Raw genomic sequence first — 15,484 nt, 5'->3', positions numbered from 1 at the left:
ACAAACAAATGCACCTAACTCTACTCTTCTTTGCCTGCAAGTAACCCATAGCCGCTTCTAATTTCCTTTAAAATAAAAGATACAGCAACAAAAGGAAGTTGCTGTAAGGCAGAAGGGGTGTTTTGTTTTTTCCATTACCAGAAAAGCCTTTAACGTAGTGAAGGATGGATCACAGGCATCATCAACAGCAAGGGCAGGGATGAACAAGGTGTGTTAATGCTCCATGTACAAATAGTGCATCAACGGCAGGAGGAGTATAAAGGGTATTTCAATTATATTGTAGGCTCATTAATTAGTAACCTCAAAAGAATTTTTAAGTATTTCAGAAGCTATTTAAAGCAAAACATTAGCTTGTTATGATAAATCTCAGTAAATGCATAGTACTAAGAAGATTTAGATTTAACAGTAGTTGTAGTCTGTGAAGTACAATCTCATGCACTGATTCCAGAATTGATTTTACATTACGCCCTCTCAAAAGCGAGATAAACTCGGAAGCAGATTCTATGGACGTAGGTTTTTTTATGCATTTAGTTTTGTTCAATCCACTCTGAAAGTCTCAAGTCCATGTCATGAGTGTTAAGACCACCAAAATAATCACATACACTCACGCTGAAGAAAAGATGCTGCCAATAAAACACAGCATCAGAGAAACGGTTTCTTGCTGTCATGTATGTGCACAGCCAAATCTAAAAGAAAAGGTGAGTACAGTTACTTCCAAAGCAAGCCACTAAGCCATTGACAGCACTGAATATCAAAGGAATATTCTAATCATGCTTACCAAATATATTTCCTTCTACTGAAATATTTATTTAGTCATTAAACTTAAAATAAACGCAAGTAAAATATCAGCAAACAAAAAGTAAAAATTTACTTTTAAATCCCTTAGATTTTTCTTAAAAACACACATTGTAAATGATTTCTAATGGATAAAAATTCGGATTATCATGGTTATCAAATTCATCTGAGCCTGCCCCATTAACATGCCTACAAAAACAGGTACATAATTTAAAACTTGGGATTTTCAGGTACCTTACTCCAGGCAGAACTGAAGCCTACCATCCCAGGCAAGCTCTACAGAGGTGAAGAAGGACATACTATGGCTTTTCCAGCAACACAATAGCACTCCATAATCATAATGAAGATAACCGTAAAAAGTTAAAAATGGCAATTCTATACAGCATATTCAATAAGAAAAAAAGTGTATAAACAGCACTTGTGTGAAGGAGGCTTATTTGGTACACAAGGTGAATAACAGCATTTCAGCCATATAATTCTACAAGGACTATATGAGAAGTCTTAATGCTTGAAAAAGTCAATCTAATTTTTTTTTTCAAGTTACAGAATTGAACAAGTACAAATTTCTTAAAACGGTGCTTTCATCCCTAATGATTCCCATGCCATTTTTCTTAAAAAGAAGTTGCAAAGAGAAAAGTGAAAGGGGAAAAAGTAACACTAAGGTACACTCCTTCAAAAACTTATGTAATAACCAACATTTGAATGGGTCTCGCTAGCAAGATGGCACAACAGTTGTGCCTCATGCCCTTAGTTCCAGCAGGCTATATCTTTATTAGCCAAGTAAACATGGCCAAGTGTCACCATCAGTAATGGTCTGTGACCATACATACTATTTACCTGTTAGCTTGCTCCCTGCCATAGTTTGGGGCCATGGCAGCTGACACTTTCAGCATTGCTTAGGCATTGTTTGAGAAGGAACCAACCATACCAAAAGCTCCCCACAGTCTGAAGCCTGGCCTCATCTTTCTTAGTTTTGTTTATTTTTTCCCCTTTTTGTGAGGGGAAGTGAAGGAAGCAATAGGTAGGTGTGTAGACTTAAACTGAGCCACAACAGGCCACTGTTTTCTGGAATGTTTTATTTAGTAGTTTAGACACAGCCTCAGAGATTTTATTTCTCTTCATCACTCAATGAAAGGAGGAAAAAAAAAAAAAAAGGCATCAAATTGCAGGTAAAATGCTAGGGGAAAAAAAGGACAAGCACTGTGTGTAATAAATTGCTACTGATGGACCCACAGAGGCTAAAGTTGACACAGGTAATGCTCAAAGCCAGAAACACTGAAAATCCTCATCAGTTTTCTACAGATGGTGGTAACACTAAAAGAAACAACTTCCAAATACAACCAGAAAAAAAGAGTTTATCTTAGGGGTTCAAATCTTCTTCAGCATCAGTTCTACAGAACAGCACTTCAGCACTGTGACAGGAAGTTTTACATCTCTTGTGTGTCACAAGTAAAGCAAAAAGCAGCTTTAACCCTGAAAACCCTACATATTTTAACTGCATTCCTTTAACTTGTTCTTAGAACTAACGTCAGCAAATACTGCTGGCAACGGTTACTAAAACCAGGATAATGTATTCACCATGTGCAATCACTTTCCTTGGACAGATATTAGTTAATAGGCTTAATTTATTTTCAATGAAGAGCCTTGACAATTAATTAGCCTAAATAATTGCACTAGAAACACTACAGATGACCAACCTTTGCAGTCAGCTTGGCTGATTTTCCTCCTCACAGAGGATACTGAAAAATACAACTGCTTCCAATTTACATTGATTAAAAGTTCACTTTTAACAGATTTGCTGAATGCTGTCTGCCACATCTGCTGAGAAGCAGTAACTTTAGATCTGGACTTGATTTTAAAAAAAAAAAAGTTAAACTTGAGGTTTCTAACTGAAGTTAATTTGTAGTCTCAGTAATCAAGCTGTGAGTCATGTGGCAGAGTGCAAAACCCCTGCTGGACAGAGGGTCCGACTTGGGAACTGCCTACAAGTCTTTCCAGAAGAGCACAGCTGAAAGCGCCACAAAATGTTTGTGTTGAACCTTCATACATTGATATCAGTGAAGATTTAAAAAAAGATTCCACAGCATCAGCAAAAATTCCTTCAGCATCTTCATCCTCATACACCAGCACAGCCTACTTATGATTTTATAATGAAAGAGATGTTATCAGTGAAAGATCATCCTCTTGTCAAAACTATTCACCACCCTAGAGTGCTGTTCACAATTAACTCTGATATATTCATAACCTACTCCTCCAACAAAGATGCAGAGCCACAGTGAAAACACCTACCAAAAAAAAGAGTCTGATTTCCTATTACAGGTCTTTTATGCATTTTCTAGGTGATGGCATAGAAGTGCATAAAGCTGAAGTAACTCAGTGTACCGCCTAGGCTGATTGTTCACATCTGAGGCAATTTGACACAACCACCTCTTCAGAACCCAGGAGAATGCCTGTTTCTGTCAGTTCTCGCACAGCCCACATCACTGGCATATCTCAGCAGTTCAAGCAGGTTTTCACACGTGCTGACTGACTCACATGACTCCGTCTGCGCTGTCCCATACGCCGATGGCATCTGTTCAGGCATGCAATCTCAGAGATTTTCCGTTTCGAAGGATACCCTGAATTTTCATCTGGCAGTTAGATCCAATTACTGACATAACTAATAGTCACAACCGAATGCTACGAAATGAGTTTCATGTGTTTTCAACCTGTTTCTGCTTCTGACCCAGGAACTGAGCATGCCCCTCAACTGCCCATGTGAAACATAATCCACGTTCAATCTAAATTGACATTGCTCTTGATTTACTGTGACTAGTCAATAAAGCAGGCTGCCAAATTCAAGACCCAAGTGTCAATTTATTGGAAAACTTCCTGGATTTATGATCTAATGTTCACAGTCTTTGGATATCTCCCTCTGTGTTTCTTGCCAGCAAGGTCCACTTGCCTCTTACTAGCACACAATTGCACCGAACTGCACGATGGCTGCATCTCACAATCCTCCAGCTCCCAAACCTACTGAAATTTCCAGTTCAAAGCAGCATTACTCCACTGGACTTGCCCTGCCAAAAGGTTTCAATTAGTTCTGTAACAATGAGAGTTCACCTGATCCCCCCTTACACACTTTTAATCCTCTCTTTAGCATGCCGCGAATCCTATGAGGTGCCATCGTCATCACAGTAGTACCTTGCTGGCAAAGGCCACAACAGCAGGAGCTAATTTCATTGCCTAACAACCTCTTACCATTAAACAAGGCAGATCTTCATCCACCACATTACTGGTGGATCAACATGAATTGCTCTCGCTCTGGTCAATTCATTGCAATACCATTAAAAGTACACAGGTTTTTCAAGATGACCACGAAGGCACACGTGAGCAGATGCAAATTATAACTTACATTGAGGCTTGTAATGCCCTTACTGGATACTGTAAGGAGTCTACCGATGATGAATTCTGCTAAAAACAGTTGTGTGGCACACCACTACATGGCTTTGATTAAGCTAGGGATGTTTGCCTTGCTGGGAGGCAAACAGAAATAAAGTCATATAAAGATTAAAACACTTGCAGCAAAGGTTCAGCAGTACTCTAAGCAGCAGTAACACAAGGTCTTCAGAATCTTCTCGTATTTTGTAATGTTAATATTAAAGTTATAAATTTAAAAAGATAAAACTTTGTGTACAAAACATCTATTTGACATCTATATGGCAACAGAATCAAAACAAAAGCTAGAAATTAAGTAAAAAAAAAAAAAAAAACAACTCAAAATGTAACAGGCTGCTGGCAAAGCATGTTAATCAATGTCCTGGTATAATAGTTAGCCCAAAGGAGGTTATAACCTAGCATGCCAACCTAATGCAGATGTAAGAGAATCTGGAGACATAGTAAATATTTACCTTCACAGGTAAAGCCGTGTTGAAATATTAAGAGCAGCTACATTACCATAAATGTTCTTAAAGCTTCATAAAAACAAAGTGTGTACACACACACATATATATATATCGTGCATGAGGATAACTGTATCTAGATTTCTGCAATCTTTCAGTATTTTGAGGACACACATTAATAAAATAACACTCAACACTAATCCTTAGCTCTAACAAGTGAAACAAGTGACATTGTTATCACTGGCAGCTGAGATGGCCAGCATTCGATGCATATAACTTTTAGCAAGAAAGCAAATCTTGCAGCTTTTGTCAGTAATGGACAGCTCTTCAATAAAAACATGGAAGGAAACAGAAGAAATATGAAGACAGTAAACTCTTCAAACCAGGTACAATGGGTCATATTTAGCTCTATCTCACTGCTAGCCTGGACAAATCTAAACTGGTTCTCAATGTTCAAGAAAGCTCCTAAGTCCTAGATTCACGTAATGAGTTTGTTCAGGTGGCTCCCTGTTCAAGATGTAATTAACTCCTAACTTGAATACTTTATCCAGGGGTAATAGTGTTCACTGCATGCAAATATTTCAGCACTCCTAATATTAGTTGTTTTTGTTTTTTTAAAAAACAAATTAAGCAAATCTCCAAAACCAACAGCTATTGTTCTGGTCTCAAAATAGGAAAGAGGAGACTCACTCTGAACCCTTCAAAATGAACTACTGGACTGAACTGAATGGAAAGGATGTTGAGAGAAATCACATCACCCCAATTTATATCCTTACTCCACCATGTTTCAGGATCTCAAAGGCTGTCACAGACGGAGACAGAGACAACCTCCCCAGAACTGATAAAGGATGATGAGAGTCTAGAATGCTTGTCACTGGAAGGGATTATAGAGAATACCAACCCAAAAAAAATCATTTTTTTTTTTTTTTTTTACACACACAACTGGACCAATTTCTAGCTCATAAAACATATGGATGACACAGTTCAGAATTTATCCAAATACCAGAGAAACAAAGGCTATTCAAAATCAACATCCTTTAATGTTGTTAAAATTCTTTAAATGCACAATAAAGTAGTATTTTATGAGTGACAGAGGGTTGTAACACTGAACTGTCCTACCCTGAGTTGTCTCATCTGTTACTACAGAAATTGTAGCCAAAAAGAAAGAAAGAAAAAAAAAATCAACTAATTCCTCTCAAGATTTCTGTTTGGCCATAAACATTCTTGTCATTCATTCTGGGCTTTTAACCATATTCTGCTAATTCTCAGTTGTTTTTAGACATCCTCCTGAAAGCTTTGAAAGCTGCTTTACAATCTGGCATGCAACACTACATAAAGTAGTTGTAAAATATTGACATTAACATAGTATTTTGCATCTTGTTATGCTTGACAAAAGCAAAAGACCAGATGTTTTTACTTAAATATAAAAATAGATTAGGTATACAACAATTTAAAAGATGTCAAAGACCTAGTTAACTAGTGAGCTTGAGCAAATTTCTTTTACAAGAAGAAAGTGTATTAACTGAAATTAAAACAGACATCAATCTAGCAAATAAAATGAAACAGCACTTTTCTTACACTAACGGTTGTTTAATGAAATTTACTGGGTTGATGTTGCTCAAATTTTATCTGTTAGAAAGTTAGCAATGTTTATCAGCTAAAGTTTTTAAAAATAAGTACTACTGCAATATTTAATATACAATATGCATTTTGAGATTATTATATTGAAACTAGAAAAGAAAGCTATTCTACTGATTTATGTCAGAAATAAAGTTGAGATTTTCACTGCTAACTCAAAACATACTACCTGAGGGATTCCATAACAGTTCATAAAATGTCTTTGTTTTTAAAAGGTATGGTCTGTGGTATATATTTTCTAGCAAGAAATAGAAGAACACATGTAGCATCAGATGTGTGTGCTTTAAGAAACTCTGGAATGTGAAATCTAAAAATCCAAATAAAGCAGGTGGTATAATTTGGGGAGGGGGGGAATGAATTTAAGTTTAATGACATTACCAGGTTATCCTACCAGACTAATTCTCACTCACTGCATGACTTCAATGAAGCTCTCAGTCTTCATGCTGATTTCGATTTAGTTCAAGTGCTATTTGATGTATTTCATCTGGAGTTTTATTCACTTCAAACTACACTTCATTTAACCTGGCTGCTGCTGTACTCATTTGTTTTTCTACTTTATTACCCGCAAATTGGTGTTGCTTAGTTTAGATAAATTGTTCGAATGAATTAACTTTATATAATTATTTCACACTGTTAATAAATAAACAACCTTTAGAAAGATCTCATGTCACAGAAGAAAAATGAGAAAGCTGCTATGAATTTTTATCTTTTTTTTTTTTTAAGAAAATACTCTAGCAGTGGTCTCACAAGATCTTCTAATAAATGCTGATAGATTATTTGCTATTTTAAGGCAGTAGCATTGCCCCCACCCCTTCAACTACTGCCTGTTTTTATTTTTCCATGTTATGAGTCTACCTGTTTTTAGTCTACCATACTCCATTTTCCAGCTGGGCACACATCATAATGTGATTGGGGGAGTGGGGAGGGAGAGACCATGAGACAAAAAGTGATGGCAAGCATACAACAGCGCGTGTGTGACAGAGCACAGGAAACCAAGCATGAGCAAGACATTGAGTGCAGTAAGTGCAAGCACATGCAAAAGACAGCACACGTGCACTCACAAGAAAGCACCAGGACTTCAATACCATGAACTTGTCAGACAAAGTATTTTTCACCCATTTTTCATCTCTAAAATAATAATTTTCCACAACTACCCACAGGTCTCACAGCATACTACATAAACCTAAGTTTGCGTAACACAAATTTATTTCAATGGTATACTAATAAGAATCACAAACCAGAATTAAATGTTAAATGTCAGTTAGTTGTCAGCTGTCAATCCTACCAGAGTCCTAAGGTGCTCTGATTACTAAGTGCTGATTATTGGTTATCCTGGTTTATTTATTTATTTACTTTAGCAAAACACCACAACAACACAGCAATTCATTTGAAGTGGTTAGTACTCTTACAATTTATTGATGGAAAATATGAGAAAGTCAATTAGGCTGCTACCACCTGGTGGTGTTCTGATTATGCTAAAAACCCTCTTATATTTAAGCATGTTATCAAGGCTTGTAACAGAAAACCTAATATATTCTTAATATAGAACTAAGGATAAACTCACTAGTAGTCCTTTTTTTTTTTTTTTTCCTTCTTTTAAATAATCCAGTAAGCTTTCACAAACAAATCACTATGACAAATCAGCAACACAATGCAGAATGTTTGAAGCCAAAATATTTAACAGATTACCCTGCTTGCCTGTTATCTTATGTAAGATTCCTCATAAGGATTTAGTCATAAAGAAGTATTAGAGGCAGCTACTGCTCAAAATGAGGGATAAAGAACAGTAATGACTTGTCCAACACACTGGCAAAATGCATTTTCTTGAAAATATTTTTAATAAACACAATTCATAAATGATAATAGAACAAAAAGAACTATTATACACTGACATGTATGATCACAATATTTAATTTGTAGAGATAAATTTAAATACTGAATTTCCATGTCATTACAGTACAAAATAAGATATTTTATGTAGGTGATTTCATAATAAAGCAAAATTGTTTTCAGAATGAAAATATTTGCTTTTAAAATCTGAACTAGTACTAGGAACTTAATAAATGATCATAATGCTTAAAATACTTTAAACCATAACAAAAATCATAAATAACTGTCTAGTAGAGACAGTTCTTGGGGAGGGGATTTTGTTTTACTTTATTTTTTTTAGCTTTGTTGAGTTTAAAACAGACCTGACAGTTAAACCTATGAAACTTTCCATCATTATGTAACTTTAGCTTTTGTATCCACCCAATGAAAAATGGAAATTGGTTCACAGGATTCCTACAAGGTCTAAAAGAAATCCATTTACTACAGAGTTTTCATAGCCTCTTCTCTCAACGGTCTGAAATTCTGATTAACAGGCATCCTTACAGAAGAAAGTATTAATGGCAACAGACTTAATAGTAGAATGTGATAGAAAAGACAAAGAGAAGTTTAGGGAACTATATATACATGTATATACAGAGCTTGAAATTTTTAAACCATTCATTATAAACTCAGAAGTAGTTGAGTACATTACTTAAATACACCATACATCGTTCATACTCACCAATATTTTGGAAACTTGATCAGCTTGCCATAAAGAGCAGTACTGAAAGAGGGAATAACTGGAACAGGGAAGCAGTACAAGCCTTTACTGTCCAAAGAGGTCAGTGCTGCCTGAAAACCAAATACCTGAAAAAAAAAAATCAGCTGGTCAGCATATACTATCACAATTAGAACATTTCAAATTATTTTTATAACATAATATATAAATCAATCTTTTGAAAATGTAAGCAATAAATGATTTATTTTTTTTTTTAGATTATTCCTTTTTGCCCAAATAACCAAGAAGTTCTGACTAACTTGTCTCCAGTAATAAAATAATATCCCAATAGGAATAAGTAACAAATATTTTCTTTGATCAAAAAATCTCATTAAGTATGGTCTGCTGAATTGTTTAAAAACTATCAGTTAAAATGCATTATTCAATATCATTTAAATCTATAAACTGCACATAGTCTTTCATTTAAAGAACATTTTTTGTCATTACAACAACAATGGCCTAAAGAAGTGATATTTAAGGAAATAAGAAAAAAGCTTTGCAATTTATCTTCTCAATAAGAGAATGTAGAGAAAGGTTCATTACAATTGTACTCTATGAATTTTCCCTGTTCAGTACGGAAAATGGACAGTTGTAACTCTTAAAATTGTACTCAACATTCTGCAAATGCTGATCAAACAGTTGCTAAAAACTTCTTGAACAAGAAGTCCCAAAAAACTGAAAAAACAAATAGATGAATTGCGATATAGTTATCCCAATCACTTTCAATGTGATGGGAGTAAACATGTCACCCAGAGAACTGAAAGCTTGCCACATAATTTTGGGATGGTGTTTGTGATTTATATACACTATAAGATTTCATTATTAAGGTTTTTATTAAGATATCAGCACACAAGTGAAGAGCTAACTGAAAATTTTAGCAAAATTAACAGTAGTACATATTTACATTTAAGAAGCACTCAAAAGCCTTTCAAACTGCCAGAGCACAAAGCTCATCCTAAAAGCCTTGGAGGCCAATTTTAAAACTCCTCTTTATTTTTCATTTTCTCATTCTACTATAACCTCAGCAGATGACAACTTAATTTCAAAGCTTCTTAAAATTCATTCAGCCTAGCAGTAAGAACTGTTCTCATAAAGGATCTTTAACTGAGAACATTTTGGCAATAGTCTGCATACTCCATTATGATGGTTTTGCTCTATCAGTACAACTAAAAAACTATGATTTTTCCTTATAACCTATCAAATTGCTAAGTGTAAATCACTGTAATCTACATATTCTATGACCATTATCCTAAAATAACAAAGGTTTCCTTCCAAATTATTTTAACTCGATCTTGCCACAAAGACCTTGGGGTTTCCATCTGTATTGTTGCCTTGCGAAGTTCTCTGTTCATGTTACAGAACATTTAGCTCGGCTCTGAAGTAGCAGTCCCAAATGACGATATTCTGCAAGATGTATTTACTTTGCATGTCCTTTTAGATAGGTTGAAAACATTCTTCCAAGAAACTTAACTGTTAACATTTAGGATTATCCACACTTGCTTTAACATTTTCTCAGCATACTGAAGTAAGAAATAGATCTCGAGATTCCTTTTACCTTCAGATAGCAGTGTGAGTAACAGTAATGAAGAAGGTTATCGGACAGCTGGCTGAGGCTGCTGACCATGTGCACCAGTTGCTCAGCATACATTGGTACGGAGTGCTCCAGGTTAATTTTATCCACCAGTATTCTCACAGAAGGTAAAGGCCGCAGGGGCTGGAAGCTTGTAGTATTTAGCAATCCGCTTAAGTTCTACGGAAGAGGGAAAAGCACGCAACTATTACGTTTATATTCTATTATTTATACATTTTTACAGTTCTTACATCTTTTTCTCTCAAAATACACACACACACAAACGAATCTACATGTAATAAATTCTTTACTGCTTACTACAGCATTATGATAAAAATAACAGGAAACCTTAAATATTTTCAAAATAACTTCTTCCTCTGTGTTAAAAACTTAGCATTTACGTCTAAAATTTTCATCTGTAATTCTATTAAGCATCAGTGCACAGGTGTTGGCAGCAGAGCAGCTGCAGGGGTGGCCTCTGTGAGGAGAGGCCAGGGCCACCCCATGCCGGACACAGGCGGTTCCAGCCAGCACCACCACAGAGCACAGCTGAGGCCAGCAGCCAAGCTGGTGGTGTCTCTGTGTAAAAGTATTTCAGAAAAGGCAAAAAACACCACACAAGCTGAGAAGAGTGAGGAGAAAAAGAGTCAGAAGCAGCAGCAAAAACAGCAATATTAGAGAAGAAGGACATGGAGGGGGTGCTGCAGGCACCAGAGCAATCATAGAATCACAAAATGGTTTGTATTGGAAGGGACCTTAAAGATTATCTAATTCCAACTCCCTGCCATGGGCAGGGACACCTCCCACCAGCCCAGGCTGCCCAAAGCTCCATCCAGCCTGGCCTTGAGCACCTCCAGGGATGGGGCATCCACAGCTTCTCTGGGCAGCCTGTGCCAGTGCCTCACCACCCTCACAGTGAAGAATTTTTTCCTTATATCTAATGCAAATCCACCCTCTTTCAGTCTCAAGCCATTACTCCTCGTCCTGTCACTCCACTCCCTGACAAAGAGTCCCTCCCCAGCTTTCCTGCAGGCCCCCTTTAGGCACTGGAAGGTTGCAATAAGGTCTCCCCAGAGCTTTCTTCTTCTCCACCCTGCAGTAAGCGTCCCTGCTGCAGCCCACCAAGGACCCTATGCCAGAGCAGATGTTTTCTGAAGAACTGCAGCCCATGGGATGGACCTACAATGGAGCTGGGGAAAAGTGTGAGGAAGCAGGAGTGGCAGAAAACTGTTATGGACTGAGCAAAACCCCCCTTTCCCCATAGGTGAGGGAAAAGAGGCAGAAGTATCAGGAATGAAGGAGTGAAGGTAAGCCAGGGAGAAAAAGGGGTGGGCGCTGGGGGGTGTGTTATTTCGATTTTTGTCTTTCCCACCACCCAGATCTATTTTAATTGGCAATAAATTAACTTAATTTTCCCCAATTCAAGCCTCGTTTTGCTCATAATGGCACTTGGTAAAGTGATCTTCCCCCTCATTATCTTGATCTACCTTCCCTGCCCTGTTGAGGAGGGAGAGTGAGAGAGCAGCTGGGTGGGCAGCTGGCAGCTGGCCAAGGTCAACCCAAGAATATGCTAAGTCAAAATATTTTATTCTATAAAATGTTTACTTTTTGTCACTCCAAAGAGAACTGAACGGTTCACCGTACTGAAGAGTTCACCGTACTGAACTCATGCTGATCTAACCTTTTACGTGGTCATATACTACACATTCAAAATCATGCCAGCTGTCTCAGGAAAAAAAAAAAAACGCAGCTCCAAAATATAAATATTGCAATTTTACACATCCAACTCTATTTTTCATAGTATCCATTGAAATGGAGTACTGCGTCTAGTACAAGGAAGACGTGCATGGAACAAAAACTCACTGGAAGGCTACCAGGGGCCCTGGAGCACATGAGCTCTGTCTCGGGAGAGACTGAAATAACTGGGGTTGTTTGGCCTGGAGATGAAGAAAGGGAGATCCCACTGCTTTATACAGCTGCCTACTGGGAGGGTACAGAAAAGACAGAGCCAGATTCTTGTCAAAGGTGTACTGTGAGAGAAATTACAACAGACAGAAGAAACACAAGCAGCTCCCATCCAAGCAGGTACACAGGAAAGCTTGTTGTGGAATCTTCGTCCTTGGAGCTATCTGGCACTTGGCTGGACAAGCCCTGGAACATCCTGCTCTAACAGGACTTGCTTTAAGCAATTGGTCTCCTAGAGATACTTTCCAGACAGCTCTTCCAATTCAAATTACCCTGGATTCATTTCTTTAAACTTCAGAATAGGACATTAGGTCAATACATGTATCAGTTTCAATCTAGAAGGTGAAATTATTATTTTCAACAGGCTTGCCTTCACACAGGAAATATAAATTGAAACTTCAAATAAAAAAAAAATAGTAACCAAAAAAATCACTTGAGTTGAACTTGTTTTCCTCAAACCTACAACAGAAATGGGGCTATTTTCCCATTGTTAGAAGGCCACCTTTCTATGTACGCTAGACTAGAAGCAGCACAATCCCAAGCTGAAAGGAAACAATGCTTTCAATTAGAGATCTGGTAAGGTCCCATTTTCTAAAATTAGCTTATGTATGTATCCTAATGCGTCAAGAGGTAACGGTTTTGTCACCTGTTCACTCATTGCAGCCAGAACAGATAAGCATGTCTAAATTGAAGAAAAATACACACATGCCTTAAGTATACTCAGTGAAGAAATGAGAACACTTGTAGAACACAAATGTTATCTCAATTTCAGACAAGAAATTGCCAGTTAAAGAAAGGCTGATACAAAAATTATTCACTAATTCTGGAACACAATTTGAATGCCAATTGTTGAATATTTAGCATAGAAAAGGACTTCATAAATAAATGCCTAACTCTCACTGCTTTAGTTGTAACAACAACTTCTGAGAACTTCTACAAGATACATCCCACTAAAATAAACAAAACACCTCATCTGCAAGACAGACAACATGCAGTTATTAGCCCCTTGTAAAAAATGCATTGGAAGTGTTTAATATCAGACGAAAATTCATGGAAATTTAACTCAATCGATTCATTTTTAAATTCCAGCCTCTTATCCTTTCTGCTTCTGCAGCCAGATGTAAAGCTAACAGTAAGTATTGATTAAAAAAAACACTGATTCATCCCTATAGTATGCTGATTTCATGCACAGAGGAAGAAGGAGTCCTGTAGGAATAAAAAAGATACAGGATTCTTTGGCTGAAATTACACTGCGTATATCCAAAAGATGAAACAAATTCGGGCTGTTAGGAAATTTAATTTCTGGCTCTCTTTCCAAGACAGTCACTTTACAAAAATCTTAATTGTGGGCTTTTTGTTTTTTGCAAGTGGGCTTTTAACAGTTTAGTTAGAATAGACCCTTAAAGATCATCTTGTCGAACTGTCTGACCACTTCAGGGTCATTCATTTCCTATATTTTATAAGCATGCTTTTCCTGTACCTTGTTCATTCCCAGCATTTTCTATCCCCAAAGACCCCTCTGATCAACTCTACATCCAGATCAGAAGTTCTCCTCATATTCATGCTGTCTTGAACATTCAGAGGGATCGTTAACAATCACTACAAAAACTGATTCCCCGCACAGTTTAAGTGACTAGATCAAACATTAGCTATTAATGGTAAATTGTGTAAAGTCTTGAAGGTATCCCAGCTAGGACTTGAACACACAGAGCTACACGTTATGCTGTGAAGTCTTTATAAAGACTATGTAATCAAAGATTTCTGATTTGACCAAGTATGGGAAGACATGAATGGCAGAATCACAACAGGCACCCTTCTGATTCAAAAGCTTTCTAAAAAAAAAAAAAAAAAAAAAAAAAAAAAAAAAAATTTTATTTTCCTACTACTACATGCCTTCAGTTTTAACAAGTCTATCTAGGTACCACACACACCATTCATCTTACATACCTGTAGAGAAGGCTGGCAGGCAGCAAACTAATTGGAAACTCAGTAATACATCTAGCACATCGAATAACAGTTCAGTGAGAAAATTATACAGTTCCACCCCAGGATAGGCAGAGTTTCAATTTTCAGTATTTCTCATGAAGACAACAGTCAGAGATGAAAAAAAGCAGAGATGAACATAGGCCTATTATTAAGGCAATGCGTTTGATGCTACAACTTCACATATTTTAGCCTTAAAAGTTCTATGAATAGCACATGCTGATATAAAGAACTGAGTAAGCATTGGCGAGTACATACCTTCTCACCCATTATTACAGGCATCAAGTGGTCTAGTAAATTGAATTCTGCCACAGGGATTATAATTGTACACTTAAGAATGGTGAATGTTGTGAGTCGAGTGGGAATGTATTCCTCCAATGATGCCACTTCTTCTGAGCTTGGCACAGTTCTATTTCCATCCATAAGATCTAAAATAAACCAAGATTACATAAGTCTGACTAAAATACCTACCTCCCACAGTGGCTTTTTCAGAAAGTTAGGAACTAACAAAAAAGTAGAAAGCAATTTTTTTTTGCCCCTTCATATTTAATACATATAATAACCAATGTTTTACTATAAACTGGTTCTACATAAGGCTAAATGTAACGGTAACTGCACTGTCCTTACTTTGAAATCCAAGTTTTGAGTGTGAGAAGACTGTACAGCTCTTTCTCAGTTTCATACAAGAAACTCATCCTAACAGTTTCAGCATAGCTTGTTTCTATTCATTTTCTTCCCTGTAAAAGTATTATTTCAAACACATAAATGCATTCTTTCTTCTCTTAGACTCCAAAAATAAGCTAAAGTTGTCAATGAAATAAGCCCTCCCACATAAGAGACTTGAATCAAGTGGCTTTAGATTGTCTGAAATTGCGTTAGAAGTATAGCCAGCATTGATGGGGATAACACAATGTTTCATTTTTATTTAAATTTTTGCTCTTTGGACTGGCAAATTTAAAGATTAACTACTTGGAATTTGCAATTTCAAAAGCACTGAAGTTAGTCTGCTTTAATTCTGTGTATTTGTGTACATGTAACATGCATATAGGCAGGCAACGTGCAAAC

At 36.8% G+C, this 15,484-nt stretch overlaps 1 protein-coding gene across 1 annotated transcript in view; it reads right to left on the bottom strand.

The window, feature by feature from the left end:
* VPS13B (vacuolar protein sorting 13 homolog B) overlaps positions 1-15,484 on the bottom strand; it is a 459,490-nt gene that overhangs the window by 372,591 nt on the left and 71,415 nt on the right. Inside the window, 3 exon segments of the mRNA XM_032182423.1 lie at positions 8,866-8,990; positions 10,457-10,651; positions 14,678-14,847. Of these exon segments, the coding sequence (XP_032038314.1) occupies positions 8,866-8,990; positions 10,457-10,651; positions 14,678-14,847 (490 nt within the window).

The sequence above is a fragment of the Aythya fuligula genome, chromosome 2 (assembly GCF_009819795.1).
Source record: "Aythya fuligula isolate bAytFul2 chromosome 2, bAytFul2.pri, whole genome shotgun sequence".
Taxonomy (NCBI): Eukaryota; Metazoa; Chordata; class Aves; order Anseriformes; family Anatidae; genus Aythya; species Aythya fuligula.
This window is presented reverse-complemented; position numbering and strand designations above follow the sequence as displayed.